This window comes from Protobothrops mucrosquamatus, unplaced genomic scaffold (assembly GCF_001527695.2).
Source record: "Protobothrops mucrosquamatus isolate PMUCROS unplaced genomic scaffold, P.Mucros_1.0 scaffold663, whole genome shotgun sequence".
In the NCBI taxonomy this organism is placed as follows: Eukaryota; Metazoa; Chordata; class Lepidosauria; order Squamata; family Viperidae; genus Protobothrops; species Protobothrops mucrosquamatus.
This window is the reverse complement of record NW_015386951.1, coordinates 170,457-184,111: the sequence shown is the minus strand read 5'-3', so window position 1 is coordinate 184,111 and position 13,655 is coordinate 170,457. Positions and strand designations below refer to the sequence as shown.

At 36.1% G+C, this 13,655-nt stretch overlaps 1 protein-coding gene across 1 annotated transcript in view; it reads left to right on the top strand.

Moving 5' to 3' along the window:
* Window positions 1–13,655, top strand: part of ASCC3 (activating signal cointegrator 1 complex subunit 3) — a gene marked incomplete at its 5' end in the record, with an annotated part of 204,773 nt that overhangs the window by 169,609 nt on the left and 21,509 nt on the right. The window contains one exon of the mRNA XM_015818005.1: window positions 11,323–11,547. Within this exon, the coding sequence (XP_015673491.1) occupies window positions 11,323–11,547 (225 nt within the window). The remainder of the gene's footprint in view (window positions 1–11,322; window positions 11,548–13,655) is intronic.

Below are 13,655 nucleotides of genomic sequence, written 5' to 3'. Positions count from 1 at the left end.
GTTCAATACAATCAGATGATGCAGAAGGATTCCATGGTCACTGACTTCCAGTTTCCAATTTAGATATCCATGAAGGTAACAAAAGTAGTCCCATAATCAGTACTTGGAGATACAAAATCCAATCAATGAAGGGTTCCTTCATAGAAACCTTAAAAATTGGAAATAGGCACCACGTACCATCTGCATGGAGACTTTGATCAGTAGCCTTAATTTGTTCATTCCCATCCTGATCAGTTTAATCATCCACCTTAGAAGAGTCAACTATTTTGACAATTATCATCCAATCTCCAGTTTCACTTCTGGAAAAGCCCTGAGCTCTAGTTCTCAGTGGAAAACAGTGTATATAAATCCTTCCAAGTCTATCTTGGGAACAGGTTTTGGTCACAAAGATAGCCTTTCTCTCATTGATGAACATCTGGTATGTTGTCGCTTTTGAGACTGTTGGCCATAATGTCATTCTGAAGTTCTTGAGAGAATTGGGGGTTGGGAACATTATTTTAAGATTGTCTTCTTCTGATATTTCTGGACACTGTCAGTGGCATTAAAAAACATCTAGTTGGCCCTTTCAGAATTATTCTCAGGTTCTATAAGAGCCTACAGTACTTCACCTTGGTTGCCGGATCTGCTTTGGGCAGAGCCATCTTCAATTTGTCATTTCTGTCCCACTGTTCATAAAGCTCACCCACAAGTGCTTCATATAGATGCTCCTCATGAGGAGACCATAAGACTGATGGGGAAGACAAGGGAATAAGCCATTTTGTTCCAAAATAATTGGTACTTTCAAACAAACACTAGGTTCATATTTTGTCCTTTTCTAATCACTTTTGGAAATTGTTCCTTAACTCCTTTTCAGCTGTTAGGAACCTTTGGAGCAACAGGTTTTACAGCACAGGGTGAGTTTCCTTCTATCATTAGTGCAAGAAGTTTTAAATAAAAGTTTAAGAACTTTTAAAAGATTCTTTTGGAAAAACAGCAAAAGGATGATTAGAATTTTGGAAAGTTACAAACGGATTAAGGACTTGAAATAACATTTTGGGATTAATTATAAAAATCCTTCTCATGAGAAAATGCTTTTGTTTGAGATTCTCTTTAAAAAAAAAACCTGAACAGGATGAGAGTAGAGGGTATCAGAAGGAACTAAAGATTACAATTAAAGGAGAACATTTAAATTTGACTTTCTAATGCAGAACGAAGCAAAATATTTTAACATTCAAAATACTGAAGGATATTTTTTAACAATTGATCCAGAAATTAATTCTAAGAATGACTACTTGTATAGCTAGATTGATATATTTTTTCTATTTTTCTGTTTTTTTCTTTTCTACACTTTCTATTTTTCTCTCTCTTTATTATTTTACTTGTTTAGTTTGTATTAGTTTTTATTATTTTAAAAGAGTCTATGTTACTTCCCTTTTATTTAAAATCTAAACCTCTGTATGAATTTGGAGACTTGTGTGTGTGAATTTGGAGCTAATTCTAATCAGTTCTCTGATGCTCTTTTTCTTTTGTACAAGTTTAGATTTAAATATGTGCGGAGACATCATATGCCTTCAGTTTGTAAAGAACTGGATACTGGAAACCAAATTGAAGCTGAATTTGTACTAGCTCATGATGTTATTGATTCCAACTATTAGATATCAGGAAAATATACCTGATCAGGACAAGTTTGCACTTTTCTTTAATTGCTATCTTCATACCCTGGGGATCTTCCTGAATCCAATTTAGTCATATAATATCAATGGAAGGATTGGCCTTTTATAAGATTTATTCTATAAACCTATTGCAAATAAACAAATTGCACACTGTCATATTCAAACTCTTACCTTTCTTGTGCCCAAATTGCCTGCAGACTTCCTCTGCTACATTTTACCCTAAATTCTTAAGTCATTAAAGGATCAGTTTTTGCTAGTCTCACTATGGGAATGTTTAACATCAGCAGCTAATTCTGCTTTTCTGCAATAGGCTCTAGATCAGTGATGGCGAACCTTTTAGAGACCGAGTACCCCAAAACTGGCCCCACCCCCGCTCCACCTCCCTGCTCCGCCCCCACTCTGCCCCCCCATTCCACACCCCGCCTACCCACAGGACCACTCACCGCCTCCAGGGCCCGCTACAGATCGTCCAGGCAGCCCAGCAGAGCTATGGCGGCCACACCCTCTGCCCCCGCCCTGCAGCATCAACTGAATGATGGGGTGTGAAGGCAGAGTCTTGTCTACGCTGCCTGGCTGCCATGTCCTTGGCTGTGCTGCTCCGCATGGGCCACACTCGAGGGTGACTCTCCTTCAGGGGGGCTGATGGAGAGGAGGGGGTCACCGCAGAAGGCAAGGCTGGGGCAATGGCACGTGTGCCCACAGAGAGGGCTCCGAGTGCCGCTTCTGGCACCCGTGCGATAGGTTTGCCACCACTGCTCTAGATGATGATAACTGAAATTGAGACCTGGCAGCTCTTTTTTATAAGGAGAAGGTTAAAAAAAACCTATACTGATGTTGGATTTATAGACTTAAAAAGAAAGGCAATACTTTTTTTAAAAAAATAAATAAATTGCTGGATGGTAAGTGATCATTAGATTGAATTTTACTGGATGTTTGCAAACTGACTATAACCATAAAATAGGAATGAATCTTATGTTTTTTAAGAAGACAAAGGTGAAGATTCACATTTGAAAGACCTGTTCATATGTTAACTTGTCTGCTGCACATTCTCCTTCATGACACTTCAAATTGGAAGATGATGATGATGATGATGATGATGATAATATTATAATAATAATAATAATAATAATAATAATAATAATAATAATAATAATAATAATAATAATAATAATAATAATAATACCCTCCATGGAATGTGTTATTTCTCCAGCCATTTCCCAAGGTCACTGGAAGTGATGGAGATTTCAAATAGGGGGTCAGAGAAGTGTTACTTCCAGATAATGCATGACTGTTTCCCTGACATACCTGAAAGGGAGAAGTGGACTGAAACTATAATATTTGATAGACAGACAGATGAATTGGTATATCCTACTTTGATTGATCAGGCCAAAATAAACAAGCAAACAAAAACCAACCCTTAAACCATCCTGAAGGTGCACACAGAATTTTGCTGTATGTATTCAAAGCAGGAGAGAAAAAAACACATTTGTCCCTTCAAACTATGCAGCAAATGTGTCCTCAGTTGAAGGCTGTCCTCAGTTCTGTATCTGCCTGAACAAATTAAAAATTCATTTGCATTCATAAAACTTTGAAAACTATCTATCCTATGAAACTGGTACCATAAAGCAAATCTTGTGGAGTAGAAATAAGCTTCTAGAGATATAAAGTTGTATAAAAAATAAATATCACAAAAGTAAGTTTAACTACAATATTGTCAGAAGCCACTTTAATAGAAGCATTTCCTTGTGCTTGGTTTGCTACTTATATATCTAGGACTGGCTTAATTCCATCTGTTTGCTAATAAATGTTGCCGGGAGAGCTGGCTCATGTATTAGGCTTATAATTAATAAACCATCCAAGAGTTGAATACCCCCTCACACACACACACACACACACACACACATATCAGTAGTTTAAATGACTTGGTGAAAGAAGCAAAATTTTTAAATGCATATGTTTAACCTTATAGCTATAAAAAGTGAATCTTAAAGTTGAGGGAATAATTTAGAGAAAATGTGCTTAAAAGTGAGTCAGTACAGGGCAAATATTTTACTAGCCTTAATCTATTTCTTAGCAAGTGTTGCCTTTTCTTTGGATCCAGAGAACGGTGGGGTTACATTTTGTTCATAATTTAGTCAAGGAACGTTATATGTTTCTTGATTTTATTTTCTGATAAAGAAAATTAACAGAAGACTTGTAGTAGGCCTTTTTTTCTTAGTACAAGCGTCACAGTTACTGTATTGATTTCCTTTTCCCATTTTGCTCGTAGTCAGAGAACAAAGTGAGGATTGGCTCGATAACAGGGATAAATGGACTTTTGTCTCTAGGTTACAATAATTTCAGGTCTTTTTTTTTCCTATTCTACCTCAATTCAAATGAATTCGTTAGTAAACTTGAAGAATGCTCTATAGTCTAGCGGGTCAAAAAATATTGGCATATTGAAGTTAAGAAACATTGTAATACTGATAGTCTGACTTTATCACAAACTACAGAAAACAGGTGTCCTGAGGTAGCACTTTTAGTGGCAGTAGACTATAGTCTACATGTTTAAGCATCTAATTTTATATCCACTTGTCTTTAGAAGATGAAATTAAAGAACATTGAAATCCATATGTGAATGTTGTATGTTAATCTGCTTTGTTATGCTTAAAAGCATATTAAATATATGTGCTTTTAAAATCATTTTAAATAATTTACTTGATATTGTTGTAACTCTTTTCCCCGTTAAGATGCTTTCCCTTAAGACTGTTACAGGTTGAAACACTAAAAAAAGAGATGTCTTTAATGCATCACTATTGTGGGTGATGATTCACATATGTGCTTTCATACTGATGGGAGTGTATCGTTCTACATTTTCTGCCCATAGCAGTTTCTCCATCATCCCCATAATATAGAGATGAAATTAAATGAGACATATTGCAATATGAAAGTCAGTATTATGTAATAGCTAAATTGGCTAGAAACCAAGAGACTATAACTAGAAATCCTGGCTCAAAACCAGGAGCCTGTGAGTTCTAGTCCTCCCATAGGCATAAAAGCAGGCTGGGCAAATTTGGGCTAGTCACTCTCTTTCAGCCTAACACAGATTTGTTTTTGTGGGGAAAATAGGAGATCAGAAAAAAGTTATACGCACATTTTTATTCAGAGTGTTTGGAATCCAAATACAGGCTATTTAGGTGACTTTACCTAAAGGTTTGTCTAATTGTTATAAACATCCTTTCATTATACATAAGTGTTGCTGAAAACTAAACAGTTTTGACTGTAAAACATTGTTTGCAATGCTATTTGTTTACTGTTCTTGTTTATTCCGATTTCCATGGTGCTTCCAAATTCCTTATTCAAAATTTTTATTTTATATATTTCTAAAACCTTTTATTTATTTCTATCTATTTATTTATTTCTATTTATTTTATTTATTTCTATCTTTCTATCAGAATTTATAATCTGCTCCAATCCCAAAGGTTCTGGATGGCTAAATACAAAAGAGCCAAAATAGAAACAATGCAAACAGTAGACTAGAACTGGAAAAAAAAACATAATAATAATACAATATCAAAATCTGGAATGTCAATCTAGAAACAGCAGCAGCTGAAAGTTGATTGGAACAATACTGTTTTTTAATGTTTCCTAAAACTGAGTAATGTTAGCACTGAAGAGACTTCCAGGAAGAGATTGAGGAGGAGCCTACTATAGAGAAGGCTTGCTATTTTGGTCCACCTTCAAATAGGGGACCTCCAGGAAACCTTCTCTTGATGACCTCACTAGATTCATTTATCACAAGACATTGGCTGATATTTATCAGTGCTGTGCCATGTATGTTTTTAAGGGACATAAGTAGCACTTTGAACTGAGTCTGGAAGCTTACTGGTAGCCATTAAAATAGACACTATTCTACATTGGCAGTGTAGAATAATTTAAAAAAAAACCCAGTAACTTCACTGCCAAAATGTACAGCCATTATAACTTCCAAGTAATTTATGAGGCAGCCCCAATGTATTACAGTAGTCCAGCTGAGTGGCCTTTTACAATTGACAGGTGGAAATGTTGTCAGTACACAGATTTCCTAAATGCCTTCCACGTTTTTGGGGGGATATGGCACCCAATGTGCCAATAACTATTTGTATTATTGGAAGAGCGTTATCCTATCCAGAGCAATTACCAGGACCAATTTTCTTAAGATTGCTGTGTTTATGAACAAACAACAATTTTGACTGGGAAAGATTTAAACTGAGCTTGCTTTGCCCCATTCAAATTCTCACAGCCCCCAGACACCTATTCAGGACTTCCAAAGTATCTCCCACAGTGGGGGGGGGAAATTATTTGATCCCTTACTGTTTTTGTACATTTGCCCACTGACAAAGAAATGACGAATCTATAATTTTAATGGTAGGTTTATTTTAACAGTGAGAGAGAGAATAACAATAAAAAAATCCAGAAAAACGCATTTCAAAAAAGTTATAAATTGATTTGCATTTTAATGAGTGAAATAAGTATTTGAGCCCCTATCAATCAGCAAGATTTCTGGCCCCCAGGTGTCTTTTATATGGATACTGAGCTGAGATTAGGAACACTCTCTTAAAGAGAGTGCTCCTAATCTCAGCTTGTTATCTGTATAAAAGACACCTGTCCACAGAAGCAATCAATCAATCAGATTCCAAACTCTCCACCATGCCCAAGACCAAAGAGCTGTCCAAGGATGTCAGGGACAAGATTGTAGACCTACACAAGGCTGGAATGGGTTACAAGACTATCGCCAAGCAGCTTGGTGAGAAAGTGACAACAGTTGGTGCAATTATTCGCAAATGGAAGAAACACAAAATAACTGTCAATCTCCCTCGGTCTGGGGCTCCATGCAAAATCTCACCTTGTGGAGCTTCAAGGATCATGAAAACGGTGAGGAATCAGCCCAGAACTACACAGGAGGATCTTGTCAATAATCTCAAGGCAGCTGGGACCATAGTCACCAAGAAAACAATTGGTAACACACTACGCTTTGAAGGACTGAATCCTGCAGCACCTGCAAGGTCCCCCTGCTCAAGAAAGCACGTGTACAGGCCCATCTGAAGTTTGCCAGTGAACATCTGAATGATTCAGAGGAGAACTGGATGAAAGTATTGTGGTCAGATGAGACCAAAATCGAGCTCTTTGGCATCAACTCAGTTCGTCATGTTTGGAAGAGGAGGAATGTTACCTATGACCCCAAGAACACCATCCCCGCCATCAAACATGGAGTGGAAACATTATGCTTTGGGAGTGTTATTCTGCTAAGGGAACAGGACAACTTCACCACATTAAAGGGAAGATTGACGGGCCATGTACTGTCAAATCTTGGGTGAGAACCTCCTTCCCTCAGCCAGGGCATTGAAAATGGGTCACGGATGGGTATTCCAGCATGGCAATGACCCAAAACACATGGCCAAGGCAACAAAGGAGTGACTCAGGAAGAAGCACATTCAAATCCTGGACTGGCCTAGCCATTCTCCCGACCTTAATCCCACAGAAAAATCTGTGGAGGGAGCTGAAGGTTCGAGCTGTCAAACGTCAGCCTCGAAACCTTAATGACTTGAAGATGATCTGCAGAGGAGTGGGACAAAATCCCTCCTGAGATGTGTGCAAACCTTGTGGCCAACTACAGGAAATGTCTGACCTCTGTGATTGCCAACAAGGGTTTTGCCACCAAATACTAAGTCATGTTTTGCAAAAGGGTCAAATACTTACAGTATTTCATTCATTAAAATGCAAATCAGTTTATAACTTTTTTGAAATGCGTTTTTCTGGATGTTTTTGTTGTTATTATCTCTTACTGTTAAATTAAACCTACCATTAAAATCATAGACTGATCATTTCTTTGTCAGTGGGGAAACGTACAAAATCAGCAGAGGATCAAATAATTCCCCCCCCCCACTGTATATTACCTACAGAAATGATGTATAGCTAGGCATATTGGTGATATTTCACCCCAACCTGAGGATAAATTCTCTAAACAGTTCATGTAGATGTTAAATAACATAAGAGAAAGCACTGGGCTCTGTTGAACTAAAATAGGAAACGAAAGTGCAAGTTCTCAACAAAAAAGTATTAGAAGATATATTAATATTTTAATAGAATGAATGAAAAGTTTATATAAGAAGATACGGAAGTTGCTTGGACAGAGTGAAGAGAAAATTATGTCACAGACTACCATAGACTACTACTACAAAGAATACTTGCTGGAATGATGAAATGAAAGATGATGGGAATGAGAAAAAAATGTATATAGGAAAATAATTAATGAACACATTCATACATATGTACATCACCTTTTCAATATTATCGGAAAAGTGAAGCTACAGTGCTAAATTTATATAATATATTAGTAGTGCTTCAAATTCCACATTAAACAAGCTTCCCAGTATAGTGTTGATAAAGAGGACAGTTGCATTTACAAGCTCAGGGAATGTGAGAGGCCGATGGTTTGGTTTAGTTTAGTTTAAGAGTCTTAGTGTTACAAATTAATCAGTTTGACCTGAGAAATCTGCAACTCATTAACTTTAAAGGCTTTGCTATTTCTCATGGTTGAACTTAAGTTTTAACATAAATAAGGCTTTCTTTTGTCACCTGCAATGGTCAAGCTATTCCACATCTCACAACTCTGTCCAATGTATATTTGCTTAGGAGTATTACTGACTTTAATGGCACTTGGTCCTTAGTTATTTTGCACCAGATGGTGATTGTACTGCATAATATTACACAGGCTGACTAGAAGTTAGTCTCGTTGTATAGAAGACTTAGTGACTGCAGCCTTAAATCACTGCAAAATACGTTACTAAAATATAGTATATTTGTTTTTTTTAATAAATCTAGGTACTAGTATGTAGTATAAATCTACATTGGAGTAAAGTAATTTTATGCATAAAATAATTTGGATAAGAGAATAACGTTGAAATAAAAAGAGCTTATAAATAATAATTGAATAGTAAAATTGCTGTAATTTCAAGTTATTATTTTCCCAAGATCTTCTGGTAGTAAACGGTGTATTTTAAGACTTTTGGCTTCTACCCCTTGCTATATCTGGTTTTGTGAATTTTCACTTGATAGTGAATGTGACTTATTAACATTTGGGTGGTAATAATTCAAAATTAGTTTTAATTGGGGAATTTAGGGTGAGTCTTTAGGTTTAGATTTTTATTAGGGACCAATAAAGTGTCCATTGTAGCCTTTTTTAATTATGGTACCAACACCTCCTGAACAAAACAAATCTATATCATTATTTCAGCTCTTTGGAACCATTGGCTTTGAACTGCTAGGTAAGGCAAGAGAAAATTCAGAATAAATGTTTTCTTAAGCTTTAGTGAAAACTTCAGTAACACAGGAAAAGGTTTTGGATTTGGAACTGATTGTTAGGCAGAAGAGTGAATGAATGAATAAAAGTAGAAAGTGCTTCTATTTTATCTTTGACACAGAATTGTATGAAAGTATAAAAAGACCATCATGATGGTCTAAAAATCAATAAATATGATCTTCCATCATTTTTGGAGATCTGAATAGACTTAAATGCAAATAAAAACTTGTAATTGCTAACAATTGTGAAAATCCCTCAGTGTAAGAACTGACTGGCCATTTACAATTCAGATGTAGAATGATAACTGAGATGTAGGTAGACTCAGTTCTACTTTAAGGCTGCATGATGTTAGCTCATGCTACCAATGTTACTTTTGTTCTTGACGATTTAGAAAGGAATAGATTTTATGGCCTGTTGTAACTGTCTTTCCAAGAAGTGCCATGGCATATATTTTTGAAATTGCTATTTGGTTACTAAATCCCGTTATATGTTTTTTTCATTTTGTAAAAGAAAGCGGGGGGAAAGGGTTGAGAGGATTCAGAATAAATATTTGTATCATTGCAACCAAAAACTGTTAGGGATTCTAAATACTTTTTTTCAGCTGCTTCACTTTCCTTCCTCATTATTTCCTGTTGGCCAAAAGGAAACCCAGTAAAGAAATTGTATGCTTCTATCAGAAAGCTTCCAAATCTATGTGATTTTATACCTTATATATCAGCAGATTAACTTTTACCATCAGCTTTTGTTGAATTTCCAAATTCATTCAGCTTTCCACTGGCACTTAAGGGAAATGAAGGAACAGTTCATTTGGCATTCTTAATGTTCTTATTGATGTGCCCCTTCTCCAATTTTGAACAGTCTTTTTAAAGTGGTGCCGCCAGACTCTTGTTTTTGTTTTTCATAAATTGGCATTGTATAATCTGTGGAACTTGCAGGGCAGAGTGAGGTTTGTGCTAAAAAGGGAAATGAACGCAGAAAATACGGAGTGAACAGCAAGGCCACTTTGACTTGATTATGAAGGATGTTTCTTTATTCCAGTCTGTCTTCCTGCAATCTGAAAACAGTAGCAGGGGGTTGCAAGCTGAGTTCATCATAGAGTTGTCAATCACTGCCATTTCACATTTGCAATGGAAGATGTCTTTATTCAAGGACAGCTGGGCAAATCAGAAGCACAGATTTGCAGTTAGTAGCCTGTCCTGCCGATGCTAAGCAAACAGGGACAGGGCAGACAGACCAGCCTGTCACATAAAAATATAATGGACTAGGCTGACCTTGGTGCCCTACATTCAGCTTCGTTCCCAGATGCATAAAAGCTCCAGTGCTCATTCTCAATTTCCTTTAATTACTTACATGATGTAGATAAGAAAATGAACTTCACTTACAAATCATCCATCACACACACATAGGAAATGAAGTAGGCAGAGTGTTTGAAACCAGAGGAGTATTTTGGAAGTAAATAAAACAGGTTGTTTAAGGGGGAGAAAGGAGACTTTTCCTGTTTTCCAGAAATACCTGCTTAGCTGCAGCCATCCTGCTGATCCCACCCCTTAGTCTCTCTCATGACTAGAGCTACCAAGCCCCAATAGAAAAATCTCCTTGGTAAATATCCCTTAAAATATTGTTAAGGGATGTGGCTTAAATAAGAGTGAAACAAACATGAAGAATTCTATAGGGCTTAAAATGGCACTGACCCTTTGGTTCAGAAAATAAATGACCACAGTTTTCACAAAAGAATGGAAAAGACATCAAGGATTAGGTAGCAGTTGTCTGCAGTCTGTCTTTAAAAAAAAAACACTGTTCAAAGACCATGACATTTTTAGAGGTTGCTTAGGTTTTATTTCTAGGGTTTTCTGAATTGTTATTCCAGTTTTTTATCCTCTTGCCTTGAGGCTTTATCTGTCATTTAAAAGAATATTTTATTGTACAGTAACCATGTGCACACAAGTAAAACCTATTACATTAATTCTCATATACAGCTTCCACACCGTTTTAATTAATCCTCAGTTGGCCAAATTTATAATTGAGAGAGCATTTTCTTCTGAAAAGCATTTGAAAAGAAAAACACATTATTATATTGTAAATGTAATCCAGCTTTTCTCTAGCGCTACTTCAGCTTATGGATTAGCAATACATCTGAAAGCTTTAGGAGCACTTAGGTAACTTTTTCCAATCTGTCCTTTTCTAGTTGTGGCCCTTTGTAGCTGCAGAGGTTCCCGTTTCTGATAAGTGGTTTTATTGGGGGCTTGGATAAAAGTTGCCAAAGCAAGCTCCTAGTTATCTAGATCCCAGTTCTTTCCATTTCTTTTCATTAATGTTTTCTCTCTCTCTCTCTCTCTTTCTCTTTTTCAGGATGCTGAAGAATACACAGATCTCCCAGTGAGGCACAATGAGGATCAAATGAATAGCGAACTGGCCAAATGTCTCCCCATTGAAGTCAACTCACATTCTTTTGACAGCTCACATACCAAATGTCATCTTCTGTTGCAAGCCCACTTTGAACGTGCCGTGCTTCCATGTCCAGATTATGTCACTGATACCAAGACGGTGTTAGACCAGTCAATCAGACTATGTCAGGTACAATTAATTTTTTTATACTTAATGGTCTAGTTTGGTATTTTTGGCTTCCAGAATCTAGATTTGAAAATGTGCCTGAATTGCTCATGTTGATTATTACATCATAATGTAGTCACGCATTTTAATACATATCTCATAGACGTTATCTCTTTTTTATTAGTTTATAGTATAAAATACAAAAGAAAATAGTAAGGCAGGGGTGAGGGAAAAGTGTACGGAAAAGGGAAAAAAGAAAGAAAAGGCGTTGGCTTTCAACTCCCTTTGGTACAGTAGAATAAGATAATAACATCAAACCTCAACTTTTTCCTTTTACATAATAGTACAAACTAGCCATTTCTATAACAACAAACTTATCTAATCGGTAAAACCCAAAATCAAGGTTTCATTTTTTTCCATCTCAAGCACAAAGTCCAGAAGCGGTTTCGAAGTAGAAACAAAAGTAACTGTGTTTTTTTCTTTAATCAAAGCAGCCAATTTAGCCATTTCTGCTAGCTCCATCAGCTTTTGCAACCATTCATCCATTATGGGAATCAAAGTGTCCTTCCATCTCATAGGCCTTATCTCATGCATCATCACATATCAGTCATATGTGGTAGATAGGCCTTAATTAACAAAATATTTTGCCTATTTTATTCAAACAAAACATATTGGCTTGATATACAGTATTTTGTAAATATGCATATGTTTATAATTGCTCAAAAAATACTTACAAGCTCCAGATAATTGCTACAAACCAGTAATCACCAAAAATCATTTTAGTGTATATACATTTTTGACATTTATCACTGTACTGTAGATGTCCGTGCAGGTTCTCACTGCCTGTTCCTGGCCAACATATATAATGAATTGCATGAAAGGTTAAAAAGTTAAATAGGAATTTGATAACGTTATCTATGTTTTAAGCCAAGATCATTATGACTGTTTATTATGTATTTCTTTCCCTTCAGAGTTGATAAGATACAGTTCCACCTAACACTGATTAAATACGATTACCAAAATAGAAGCAACTCTTCTCATGAAGACTCCACATTACTAGAAATTTTAGTATTTCAGTATTTCTGTGACATAAGGCTACCCTTATGATATTCAGCCTTAATCTTTTGAGAACTATTTATCCTGTATATGTTAAGCGCATTTCAGCACTCTCCTTTGAGAGCAGAGTTATTTTGTTCCACACCTAGTGAGGGAGATATTCATTCCTTGCATTGCTATATCCGGGTTTTGTGTCAAAACCATCCTTCTGTTTACACACACAAATATTTATTTTGGCTTTCAGCTTGAGAAAAAACAACTTTCTTCATTCTGAAGGACACTTTTATATGAAAATATTTATTCTGCTCCTATTGCCCTATGCATGAAGTTCAAATAATAGTACAGCTATTTGTGGTGTTTTGTTGGCAGGAAGAGGATACATATTTTCACCTGAATATGCTATATCAAAATAAGAAACAGTTCTTACTCATAATCGTAGACTTATATAGTGGCACTTAAATGTTTGTGAACCCTTTTGAATGTTTATTATTTCTGCTTAAATATGATCTAAAACATGATCTATTGTCCATCCAAGTTCTAAAACTAAATAAAGAGAAGCCAATTAATCAAATGAATCAAAATCTCTATTCTGATTCATTTATTTATTGAAGAAAATGATACAAAGCGATATATTTGCATATGATAAACGTTGTGAATCTTTGCTTTTTATAAGTGGGCAACAAGAACAGCAACTAAATATGTTTGATGATGTTTATCAGTCCTGCTCATAGACTTGGATGAATTTAACCCACCCTCCTCACAGAAGACCTTCGATTCAGGGATGTTGGTAGGTTTCCATGTGTGATCTGATCGCTTCAGGTCCTGGCACAGCATTTGTATAGAATTACGGTCAGGACTTTGATGTAGCCTTTCCTTGTGTGGAGAACAGATTACATTTTAGTTGACATTTACGCAGAAATATTGAGCATTCAAAACTTCTTTACGTAAACTTTTAAGCACCACTGTACATGCTTTGGGGTTGGTCTAAACAAGAAAAATGAGTATGATATTAGCAAACAGTCCTACAATGTAACTTCGCTTAGCTGGGGCAGCCTATCTTGGTCTATTAAATTCAT